A 12,750-nucleotide genomic window follows, 5' to 3' on the forward strand; every position below is an offset into this window, starting at 1 on the left:
ATTACAGAAAAAGTAATTTTGCATGCAGTGTTTGGTGACAATAGGAAGCAGACATTGGTCTTCATATGGCTTTTTTGTGTAACTTTGCATTATCTGTTCACAATAGGAAATGCCTTTTTCTAGGTCCAGTGGTAAATGATTTATATATCCTGTCTCCATTCCGTGATCCCGAGTTACGTAAACTACCAACTAAGCCCTTAGATGAACCAGCTGATGAATATCATATTAAAAGCCTCTTGTTGCATAATAAATAAATTAAGCCCCTCATTGTTTAGTTTAATGCACACAATTTCAGAATTGAATAAAACATCTTTTGAAGTGTGAGTTACAGGATCCCATCATAACCACATAAAACTTCAGTAAAGCAACCCAAAGACCCAACTGTAGCTCTGATAAGGTCTTCAGTGAAGTATGCTCAAAAAGTTTAGCATATAAATCCTAAGAGGAAATGTCCCCTGTGAAGAGGGAATGATTGTTAGTCCACTCTGGTGGAAGCAATAACTGGCATCAGAGAGCTTTAAATGTATGGTGCAAATGTTGCCATGGTCTCTCATGGTCTCTCAGATTGGTACTGATCCTAAGGAAATGTTAAACAGTCATTGTTTTGCTCTGCAGATTTTGTTAGTAAATTGTTCAACTGCTCAGACATTCATATATGAGGAGGCTTCTCGCTAGCCCTTCCATCACACTTGTCAGAGCTGTATCACAAGCCCATTGTTCAGCATAATATCAAAGGCTCTTGAACCATTAAACTGAATAAAATTTTGCCAGGGCAGTGAGGAAACAGAATTCCTCACAAATCATTTTTGTTTAGCACTCTGAAATTCCCTCTCTCTTACTCATTCTCTCACATTCTTAGCATCATTCACCTATGGAATGTAGGAGACATGTCACATCTAGGTCGTGTCACAAATAAAGCTGAGAAATGAAATCTTGGATGCATAGAACCACCAGAGTTTAGTTAAACTAATAAAAATCATAATTAAAAGTGTTGTTATGTAACTAATCCCAGAGGATCCCATCCTGCTTGATTAATAATTCAGAGATTGAAGCATATTTAAAAGCTCCTAGGACTGTGCAATCAAAGACTCTTGATTTATTACTTCTTTGTGTACATCTTTTATTTATTTTTCAAATGGTTCCATACCCTATTTTTTTAAAAAAAAACTTGCTGTCAGTCTTGTCTGGATAATTCTGAAAGCTGTATAATGGACATTGCTGAAGGGTCATTTATTTATTTGATTCTAAATGTGCTGCTTTAAGATGTGACTAAGAGCCATTGCAACTTCAGTTTAATGCATTTGTGGCAAAGAAGCAAAACTATGCCATTTTGATTCTGTGAATTTTAATATTTTGAGGCGAAAACGCCCATCACCATAAGGAAGCTATAAAGGGAAGCAAGGCTAATGCATTGGCTCTGGTGAGAGACCAGCTGCCTTTGGCCCTTCCTCTACCACCACTTGGTGGCATCCATTCCAGCAGGTGACTGAGCAGAGCCCAAGAAGCAGAGCGATTCTGTTGAAAGGCCAGCTGCCGTTCTGGCCTCCCCCAACTGTTAGCCAGCAGCAGCCATTCCATCAGGCTACCTGAATTGCTTCAATCCCACCTGGGCTTTATAAGAACTGTAAATTTAGGGGCTCTCCATTCCAGTTATGCTGTCTCTTTTAGATTATAAACTTGAGGGCAATGACTACTGAGATCCTTTCTGGCTGAAGAGCTGGGTTAAAAGAACTTTATACAAATAAATTTGCCACCTATCTATTCACATAGCATCCTTAGAAGTAGTGTCATCTAGTACAAGGGTTTCCCAAAGTTTTGATATATGAAGCATGACATTGCTGTCATTTCAGCACCAATTGAAGGCATTTGTGTTTACTCAAGCATTTTAGGTTCTTTTTAATGGGCAACTGTTTTAGGCTTCTCAGTTTAGCTACTGTTTTTTACTGCCTCCTGTATTTTCATGAATTTGTTTACTGTTTTATTGACTTGATTGCTTTTAATTTCTTTTATGTCATACCCCATCCTGGTACTGATGGAAGATGGAGCTTTCCAAACTTTTCTTGTTGGTAACACACTTTTTACACATGCATTATTTCACGACACAGTAATTCAGTTTTGCTAGTAAACTGGAGGTTAAACTTAACTTTTTCCAGCCCCAGGAGGCGCGCTGGGAGCGTTCATGTGACATACCTACGCACTGCAGCCAACACACTAACATGTTGCGACACACAGTTTGGAAAGGTCTGGAGTAGATTTCTATTACATTTATTATGTTATATGTTTATAATCTACAATATCCACAATCCAAACAAACAAAAACAGCATTAAAACACCAAAAAACAAGACACACCTATCCTGCTAAGCAGATATGTCCTGCCTTCCATTGGCCACTTTTTACAGATGGATAGGCTCACTCACCTGTCAGTCGCTAGATATCATGTCACTTAAATTTCAGTCTAAATTTGCTCCTTGCAGTTTTAATTTAAGTCAGCACTGCAAAGGATGATTTTTTGCAACCACATCTTGAATTCAAGCCACAACTGCAAAGATTCCTGCTAAAAGCCGGGCTTGCAGCTGGCATAAATTCAGCACCAACTGCAAGCGCCTCTTCCTGAAGGAATTACTTCCACACAGGAGCTCAGAGTGGAAGCTCCATGGGGAATCAACCCCCAATTTGCCCCTCAAGCTTGAGATCTCGCTTCTTCTTCTTCTTCTATTATTATCCATCTATTCATCTGTCTTCTCAATCAGTTCCCACAGACATGATTATCTCCACTATACTGCTCCTGAACAAGTAATCATGTAGGAAGAATAATTAAATAGGAATCTCAAGGAACTTGTGAATACCATAACTGGCCAAAGGAAAGCAATCCAGTATTAAAGGGTATTATCAGGTGTTTCATCCCAATAATCAAAGATGATTCATAACTCATGAATCTTTTATACTTCTTATCAGTATAATGACATTAACAACTACTCCTAAAGAAGATGGATGGGTAGATGCCTAGATAGATAGATTGTAGGTAGGTAGACAGATAACACACCCACATAGTGATTAAAATATATTGCATTACAATGTGTTACTGCAGTGTCACATCTGTTCTGGATTGTGGGCTTTGTTTTCAACTCTAAACAGCTTAATGTTATAATAAAATAAAGAGACTGATGTTCAAACATACGCAGATACACATTAGCTTCTTAATTTTATTATAACATTAAGCTATTTGAGTTCGGGCAAATGCAAAATAGATGTGCTACTGCTGTGTGCTACTAATGTTTGTTCTCAAGGCTTCACTTAAATTAACTTAATTTTTTACAGAGAAGAATGAGCTTCTTTGAATAGAAGATATATATAGGTAGTCATACATCTCTGTTGCATCAATAGGCAAAAAGCCTAATCCTAAAAACATTATGTGGCAGCAAGGTACATTGAAATCAAAAGGACTTGTACCTGCGTAATTAAATGGGGGGGTGCAATGCTTGTGTTTGCAACTTATTAAATGAAAAATTAAAGTTTTACATCAAGAGCTTGGTCAAAATGTGAAAGGTTAGCTTAATAACTCAAACTGAAACTGTAAGATATGAGTGTAAATGTGTCACTTTTACCAACACTTTTTGTGTTTCTGTTCTTCTCTTTGGAATATAAATGGATATGCATTGTTTGTTTCTAATTGTTACTAGATGCCATTATATTATTCTATATATGTATGGGATGTATTTATAATAATTTACAACTATTTTTTTTTATCCCAATCTTTTTATCACACCCTCAGTTTGTTGGAATTTGTTTCTTTTTATGCACTGCTTATCACCAATGTGACCCTTTGTGGATTAGTTGCATTTCTCATTACAAACAATGGAGATCGGCATGATATACAGTAATTGCACCCTGCAGCCAATCAGATGTTGTTCATGTCACAAAGTGAGGGCAAGCAAAGCTAATTCAGACTTGAGAGCAATGCCTCTGGATCAGACACATCAATGATCCCAAACAATCAGGGATCGTATATTGAAGAGGATGGTGTATGATCTTCTATATCAACTCAGATTAGTCTGTGTGATGACATCACAGAAGGCAAATAAAGTAAAAGAGTGAAGGCAATGCTTCCTTATAATACATAAACACTTTTGAATTTGAACTGTACTTTAATAGCCCTCTGGCATCAAGAAATCACTGAAAGAAGTGGAAAGGACTTATAAGGTGTGATGCAGCTTTGTGGCAATTTGGCCACTGTTGCTTACTACCAGGGGGAGAGGGAACACAGTGCACTGCAAACACACCAGCCTAGCTAATTTGGCATTCCTGCTGTTGTATCTGCACTGTACCAACAGCAGCCCACATGGATAGCCGCTTCTGGAAAGAGGGAGACATTTTAACCCTGCTGAAAATGTTTGTGAAAGACAATGACTATTTTAATCTAAACCATTAAATAATAATATTCATCATCATCCTAACCCAATACTAGTTTCTGCATGAAGACATGATTTTGATCTGTGGCAGGATTGTGATTCGGGGATCAGTAAACTTTACCTGATAGCTATTTTGGGGAGATAAAGTTTAACATCTGCCAGGTTCATTATCTTTTTGTCCACATTCCCCATCCATAACCTGGAAATGAGAGTGACCTATTTCACTGAATCTTTCTGAGAGTTAACCAGCAGAAACCAGTCTGCTGATTAAAAATGCCAAATACATGGCAAAAGATAGTAAGATAGAAACAATGACATTGTTTATCATCTACAGAAACACAATGCACTCTTGCCCTTCAGGATAACAAGCCTCAAGGTAAAAGACTGAAAACACATTAAGCAATATGTCAATCATGATTTAATTTTTTGTTGTTTTACTTCAATACCATAATGCCCGCAGAAGACGAGACATTATAGACACATGAAGCTTCAGCATATACCACTAATTTTCAGCTTTATATATCACCATCACATAATTTTTTCCAGACATATAGTCAACTATCGATCAATCCTTTTCCAGAGACTCCTAGAACATATGCAAAAACTTCAGTTTGTAAAATAATTTTGCCCTTGGTTAGATTTTCTTCTCTAGGGAGTTGAAAACATGATCCTCTGACACTCTTTTCAAACGTTTGAACTCAGATAACCCATTGCAATTATCTCTGTGATTAAAAAAAAGGAGAAGCAGAGCTTGCTTCCGAACTACAAGAAACATCATTGAAATCCCCTCCATAGCTCATGACATGAAGTCTCCAAAGACCCTCTTCTACATGGAATATGCCTTATATATGCCATGCTGTCAGCAACACGAAGCACACTAAGAGCCAGACTCTAATGAGATAACCTTGCCTACTTGAACATTTCCATTTTAGTAGGGTCATATCTTTAACTGCGGCAGCTTTTAGCAAGCTTGAAAAAATACATTTAATTTAAAAACACGTGGTGGAGTAATGGGTGTGCAGGAAGACACTGAGAGCCAAATGAGTCTATGAACTGTCATGTATAGGTTCTCCCTTATATTCTGTATTGCCTCACATTTAGATGACTGGAGGAAAATCATGCAATATATATTTCAACTGTGTCAGACGAACACGGCTACCTACCTGGATACAGATAGATATGTACTGCCCCCTTTGCATCTTCTCCTGCACTCCTTTTGCTTTATCAATCTACATGTGAAGTCTACTTGATGCAAACATGCATTTCAGTGTTTTGGAGGCTGCTCCATAGGAACAGATTATCTGCCTTTGGAGATTCGCCAGAATGGGGTAGAATGGGGTAGCCAACATGGTGCCCTCCAAACATTGACAGACTTTCACTCCCATCAGCACCAGCCAGCAAGGCCAGTGTCCAAGTATTACTGAACAGCATCAAGAGGCATCATATTAGCTACCACTTTTCTGAATGGTTGATAGAATTCTAAATAAAAGTGTTGGGTGAGAAGATGCTTGCTCACATTATTCACTGGCTCACTACAGGAGCAGCAGAAGGCTATTTGCTTACTTCATAGTAGCTTGGCGGAAGCTTCCTGTCCTCTCTCAGAGTTAGTGATGCTAACTTTCAGAAATTTGAAAAGTTGGAATTTGAATTATCATCTGTTGAAGTACAACTATCGTGTTGACTGTGGCCGGTAAGTTGAAGTCCAACATCTGGGAAGAAACACATTGATTACCCCTGCCTTAAATGTACTTAGTTTCATGCATTTCTGATGTGAAATACACAATCAAAAATTGGCGTTATAAATGGATGCCATCAATAAAGAAACTGAAAACATTTCACCTTATTCTTAAAAATAATTCAGGTGTTTTTTTAACGGCAAAGGGAACAGGACTGCTGATGGGAAATGGGTGGGGCACCTATCACTTTCAGGTTTACAAAAATTAACCCTCTATTCTTCTGAGAATCTTTTAGGTACCCTGCTCCCAAGCTGTATATGGCTTTGTACACCAATACTAGAACACAGAGCCTGGCTCGGTAGCTAATTGGCAACCATTGAAATTCTTTCAGCAGTGGCATAATTGTGATGATGATATTCTGCTCCAGTGAGCAGTCAAGCCTCCACATTTTGTACTGGCCACAGCTTTGGGCTAGCTTCAAGAGCAGTACTGCATAAAGTGCATTGCAGTAATCTAATTTGGACGTAACCAGCACAGGATGACAATGGTCAAGCTATCATATATGGAAATGGCTATAGCTGTCTTACCAACTGAAGCTGGTAAAAGGTACTCCTAGCCAACAAGGTAACCTTGGCCTCCAACAAGAAATATATGCCTATTATTACTTTTGGTGTCAACCCAAAATGAATTCTTGGTACATGAATATATACATTATTGAGCTACTGTAGAGATCTATTTAACACTTACTGCTGCAAAATGTCTTCTTGCACCACATGTTGGATTTTTAAGAAATGCTGACTAGAAAAAGAAGCATGTTTGTAGTTGACCACAAAACACTGAGGAAAAGGAGTGGGGAGATCTCTTCGTAACTCCCTCTTCAAGTAAATTGAATGAAATTTGACTCTCCTGTAACAAATAATTTATAATGCTTGTTACAGCCCATCACAGATATTTGAAATATATGTAGAACTTCCTTCCAAGAATCAAACTAGTCATCTTGTAGAGCTCTCAGAAGAAATTGCCTTTGAAATTCATATATCTCATATAACAGTAGGTCTAATAACAAGTCAGGGAAAGATCCTGACAGCAAAGTAGATTTTTGTGTGTGTGTGTGATGTGTTTAGAGATAAGGAAATTCTATAAAGAGAGTTTTTTACTATGAAGGAAGCCTTGTTCTTTCTTTCCAGCAACAGTGATTTACCACGCATCAAGTGTCATGATGCGAAAGGAAAGTTTGGCTTAGTGTTGTTGACACATTGAACTTTGGGAAGAAGACAAGGTTTGAAGATACTACAGAGTCTGAAGCTCTAGGGATGAGTTCATACATCTCTAAGATAATGCTCAAGTACAATAAAATTATCTCTTCTCAGAAGAACCCGTATTTCAGCACTTTCCTTTGATGCCTGTCTATCATTCTTTGAAGCTGTGCACTTCCCTCCACTCAAGTGCACAATGTGTCATTTGTCTTGCTCTCCATTTGGGAGTGTTTTGCTTCCAACCACCCTGTCAGGGAACTGCCATCGGCAGCACCGGAGGTGCCAAGGCTCTCTGAGGTAAAGGGAGACGTAACACCTGAAGAAGGAACCAGTAGGGGGCGAACAGGAATGTCAAGGGAAGGAGAGTCGGAGGAATGGCTCAGAGATGCTTCCAGTGAAAATAGTGGGGATGTCTCAGAACCTCCTATAGGGACACCCGTTCCTCGCCGGAAACTGTCACACAGAGAGGCCAGAAGACGTGTTTCCGTTAAGGAGCTTTTATGTTGGAAACGTTTCCGAAAGCAACCACTTTCGGATTCTGCTAGCGACTGACGCAGCCATGCTGGAGGGGCTCCGTCACAGGCAGAGGTTTGAGAAGCTGTTCAAACTCTGAGGGATTGCAATTTACACACAAGCAGCTCTTCATCCCATCACAGCAATCCGAAAGTCACCGACAGCTAGCTTGTGCCAGGGAGAGGCATCATGAGCGAACCAGCAGGAACCGGAGGGGCAGCTGGAGGAGGTCCAAGCCTGGAGGAAAGGTATAGGACGTTGGAAATCCAGCTTGCCTTGCAGACGGCGAGGCTGGAAGAAAGGAGGGCTCAGGATGCAGAGAGGGGGAGGGAGAAAGCCACCCCACTCAACAGAAAGATGCCAGGATTGGTGCAGAAATTTGGGGGGGACCCCAGGAACTACCATGCCTTTAGGACAGAGATGCAATATGCTCTCAATCTGCAATTCGATGACTTCCCTGATGAGGAATCGCGAGTGGCTTTTGTAATTAGCCATCTCGAATCAGGGGCGAAGGACTGGGTTAGACCCTTGATGGCAGCAAATAATGAGATCCTAAAGGACGCGATGAAGTTTTTTCGTGCCATGGACCTGATGTTTTCCAGTGACATTGAGCAGGGAGGGGTGCGAAGGCAGTTAATGGCTTGCAAACAGGGAAACAGGACTGTCCGTGAGTACTGGACTGAGTTCACTATGTTGATTCATCGATTGGGGTGGGACTTGTCTTCTGAGCCCATTCAAATGCTTTTCGAAGAAGGTCTGTCTTCGTCCTTGAAAGATGAACTTTCCCGGAACCCCAGAGCAGAGTCTATGGACCAGCTGACTAAAGCTGCGCTAGCCATAGGAGCGCGCCAGGAAGCGAGGGCTTTGGAGAAGCGGGAGGGGAAAGGAGAACGTTGGAGGGAGCTCCGCATTCCAGACATTCCAGAGCAGCCTTTCCCGCCGGCAGAGCCGATGGAAGTGGGAACAGCGCGTGCGCGCACAGTTTCAAACATCGGTGAAGGGCGGAAGAAAGAGGGAAAGGGCGGGAAGAAATGCTATCTCTGCCAACAGCCAGGACACTTTGCCAGAGTCTGTCCACGGAGAAAGGAATGGCAAGGCGTGGCAGGAGCTGTTGGGGGAGAGGAGGAGGAAAGCACAGAGCAAGTAAAAGCCAACGCCTGGCTGCCGTCGGGGCACAGCAGCCAGGCTCAAAAGCAGTGAGAGTGCCCGCACCAGAACCTCCCAGACCTGCTCTAGTGATAGAGGTGTTGCTAGAGCTGCCAAACGGACACCCCCTACAGATCAAGGCCCTGCTGGATTCAGGCAGCTCCTGTAATTTCATGAGTAAGGAGTTCGCAGCTGAGCACCAGATACAAACCCTCCCCTTAAGTAAACCCCTGCAGGTAACCACGATTGATGGCAGAGAGTTGTTGGGAGGAGAAGTGAACCAACAGACAGTCCCCATGATAATGAGGGTGGCAAGGCACACCGAGAGGATAGCGTTTAATGTGGCCACCTTGGGAGGAGCTCCCATAATTTTGGGGATGAGCTGGCTGGCACTACACGATCCTCTAGTGGGCTGGCACCAGAGGGTGGTCTCCTTTGGGTCAGCGCATTGCCTAGAACACTGCAAGCAGGGAAAGGATCCAGGGGGAGCCAAGCTCACCTTAGCTGGGATGGAGGTAATGAAGCAAGGGGAGGTGCCTCCGCAATATGCAGATCTGAGCAACGTATTTAGCGAAAGAGAAGCGGACAAACTGCCGCCGCATAGACCCTTTGACTGTCAAATCAACCTACTCCCTGGGGCTCAACTCCCAGTGGGCAAGCTGTACGCCATGTCAGACAGGGAGATGCAGGAGCTGAGGGAGTTCATTGACAAAAACCTGAAGAGGGGTTTCATCAGAGAGTCCCGAGCGGTGGGGGGCAGCCCAGTGTTTTTTGTGGACAAAAAAAACACAGATAAGCCGAGACTTGTAGTGGATTTCAGGGCCCTAAACGCCGTGTCGGAACCCCTGGCCTTTCCTATGCCCCGAATTGATGACATTCTGACCAGGGTGAGGAAGGGGAAGATTTTTACAAAACTGGACCTGCGGGGGGCGTACAATCTGATACGAATAAGGAAGGGGGATGAATGGAAGACCACCATGTTCACCCCTTTGGGAGCATTTGAATACCTCGTAATGCCCTTCGGTCTCCAAGCCGGCTCCGCATGTTTTCAAAGTTTTATCAACCACGTCCTGGGGCCGTTGCTCTACAAGAATTGTGTGGCCTTTTTGGATGACGTGTTGGTGTATTCGGAAAATGAAGAGCAGCATGTGAGGGACGTGAGAGAAGTGTTGGGCCGGCTGCAAGCCAATCAGCTGTGGGTGAAACTGGAGAAGTGCCAGTTTCATGCCAAGGAGGTGGAATTCCTGGGGTACCGCCTGTCAGACCAAGGATTGGCCATGGATCCAGGCAAGGTCCAGGCGGTGCTGGAATGGAAGACACCGAAAACCAAGAAGGATGTGCAAAGATTCCTGGGGTTTGGGAACTTTTATCGGAAGTTCATCAAGAATTTTGCACACTTGACGGCGCCCATCACCGACTGCCTCAGTAGCAAGAAGAAATTTGTTTGGACGGCGGAGGCGGAGAGAGCTTTTGAAGAACTGAAAAGGGCTTTCGCTTCGGAAGAACAACTTCTGCATGTGGACCTACAGAAGCCCATGAGGGTGGAGACAGACGCGTCAGACAGAGCGGTGGGGGCTGTGCTTCTTCAGCCGGGAAGAAATACGTCGGAGTGGAGACCGTGTGCCTTTTTCTCGAGGAAGCTGAATAAGTCCGAGCGGAACTACACGGTGTATGACAGGGAACTACTTGCCATTCACGAAGCGTTCCGGAGGTGGAGACATTTATTGATTGGGGCACAACACAAGGTGCAAGTGTGCACCGACCACAAGAATTTGGAGTATTGGAGAACAGCTCGAGTACTCAACCAACGACAAGTGAGATGGGCACAGGAATTTTCCAAATTCCACTTCGAGATTTGTTATGTACCAGGCCCAGAGAACGTCAGGGCGGACGCTCTCTCACGCAAACCAGAGTACTTGGAAGGGGAGGGGGCAAGCGAAGAAAGACATGTCATTCCTGAGGACCGCTGGGTGTGTGGGGCGGCGCTGGTGGGGAGACGAGAGCTGGTAGAAGAAACGGAAACTGACGAATATGCCCAAAATAAGCTCAGAGGCCTCAGGGGAGAGGGTGAGAGCCCGGAGGGTTTTGAAGAAAGAAATGGGGCATTGTATTACAAAGGGGCACTGTATATACCAGAAGGTGAATTGAGAGGGAGGGTACTCAAGCAGTTGCATGATAGTCCCACGGCGGGACATTTTGGACAACACAAGACCATGTGGATGGTCACCAGGGAGTTTTGGTGGCCCAAGGTGAGGGAAGATGTAAAGGAGTATGTAAGAGGGTGTGACCAATGCCAGAGGGCCAAGGGGGAAAGAAGGGCGCCAGCAGGGTTATTGGAACCACTACCCACGCCAGAACGGCCTTGGGAGGCGGTATCAATAGATTTTATGACGGATCTGCCCAAATCCAAAGGGAAGACGGCCATCATGGTAGTAGTGGACCTGTTAACTAAGATGTGCCACTTTGTAGCATGTTCACATGCAGTCACAGCGGAAGAAACAGCGAAGTTGTTTGTAGAACACATCTTCCGGCTGCATGGCGCCCCCTTGAGGGTTGTCTCGGACCGCGGGAAACAATTTACTTCCAGGTTCTGGAGGAAGCTCATGAGCTTGCTGCACGTGGAGGTCAATTTTTCGACGGCCCGGCATCCTGAAACCAACGGGCAGGCGGAAAGAGCAAATGGCATCCTCCAACAATATCTGAGGTGTTATGTCAATGACAGAGGGAATGATTGGGTCGAAAAGCTGGCGCTGGCAGAATTTGCCTACAACAATGCGGAGCATGTGTCCACAGGGATGAGCCCCTTTTTGGCCAATTACGGGTGTCACCCCAGGGCATTCCCGGGGGAGGGAGGCGAGAGATGGAGCGTCCCAGCGGCCGAACATTTTGTAGAAGAGATGGAAGCGATCCATCGTCAGCTTCAGCTCAACTTAGAAAGGGCCAAGGCTCAATATAAGAAGCAGGCAGACAAGAACAGGAGGGAAGGTGAAACCATAAGGGTGGGGGATCAGGTGTGGTTGTCCACCCAAGGGTTGCCGTTCAAAGGGGGTTGTAAGAAATTAAGACCCAAGAGATTGGGACCCTTTGAAGTCATTCAGCAGGTCAACCCAGTGGCTTTCAAACTCCGGTTACCCAACCACATGAAATTGCATCCAGTGTTCCACAGGTCATTACTGTCACCGTACAAGGGGGGAGGTGAAGGGGAGCACACCAGGGGACCAGTCTTGGAAGAGAGGGAGAGCAGTAACCATGTAGCGGAAATCCTCGATTCCAGGTGGAAGGGCAATCAGGTGGAGTATTTAGTGGCGTGGGAAGGGGAACCGGAGTCAGAAAACACTTGGGTGACAGCAGAGGAGGTCAATGACGAGGTTTTAACAGAAACGTTCCACCAAAGATTCCCGAGGAAACCACAGCCGGCAGCAAGGTTTAGGAGGGAGTATTTCGGCACCACAGACGAGGAAGAGGAACTGGAAGGATTCGCGGAGTCGGAGTTGGAAGAAGGAACGGACTCAGACGACGAGGAGTACCGAGAGACTAGGAACCGCAACAAGTGGAGAAAGGTGTTCGAAACCTCAGACGATGAGGAAGGTTCCTTCCGGGGTTTTACCCCCTCCCAAACTGTAGGGGAGGAGACGGGAGAGGGTGAAGGGGGCCCTGGAGGGGAGGTGGATGTCAGGGAACTGCCATCGGCAGCACCGGAGGTGCCAAGGCTCTCTGAGGTAAAGGGAGACGTAACACCTGAAGAAGGA

At 44.2% G+C, this 12,750-nt stretch overlaps 1 protein-coding gene across 2 annotated transcripts in view; it reads right to left on the reverse strand.

The window, feature by feature from the left end:
* The window catches only part of LOC310677064 (uncharacterized protein), a 546,359-nt gene that overhangs the window by 229,506 nt on the left and 304,103 nt on the right, over window positions 1–12,750 (reverse strand). The window contains exons 5-6 of one of the 2 annotated variants that reach the window (XM_083439366.1): window positions 6,834–6,992; window positions 6,070–6,119 (exon numbers count right to left, since the gene is read on the reverse strand). The exons of the other annotated variant lie outside the window; for it this stretch is intronic. Coding sequence (XP_083295492.1) covers window positions 6,080–6,119; window positions 6,834–6,992 — 199 coding nt within the window. The 3' untranslated portion in view covers window positions 6,070–6,079. Of the gene's footprint in view, window positions 1–6,069; window positions 6,120–6,833; window positions 6,993–12,750 lie in introns of those variants that run through there. 2 annotated transcript variants of the gene reach the window in all.

The sequence above is a fragment of the Podarcis tiliguerta genome (assembly GCF_965153285.1).
Source record: "Podarcis tiliguerta genome assembly, chromosome: 4".
In the NCBI taxonomy this organism is placed as follows: Eukaryota; Metazoa; Chordata; class Lepidosauria; order Squamata; family Lacertidae; genus Podarcis; species Podarcis tiliguerta.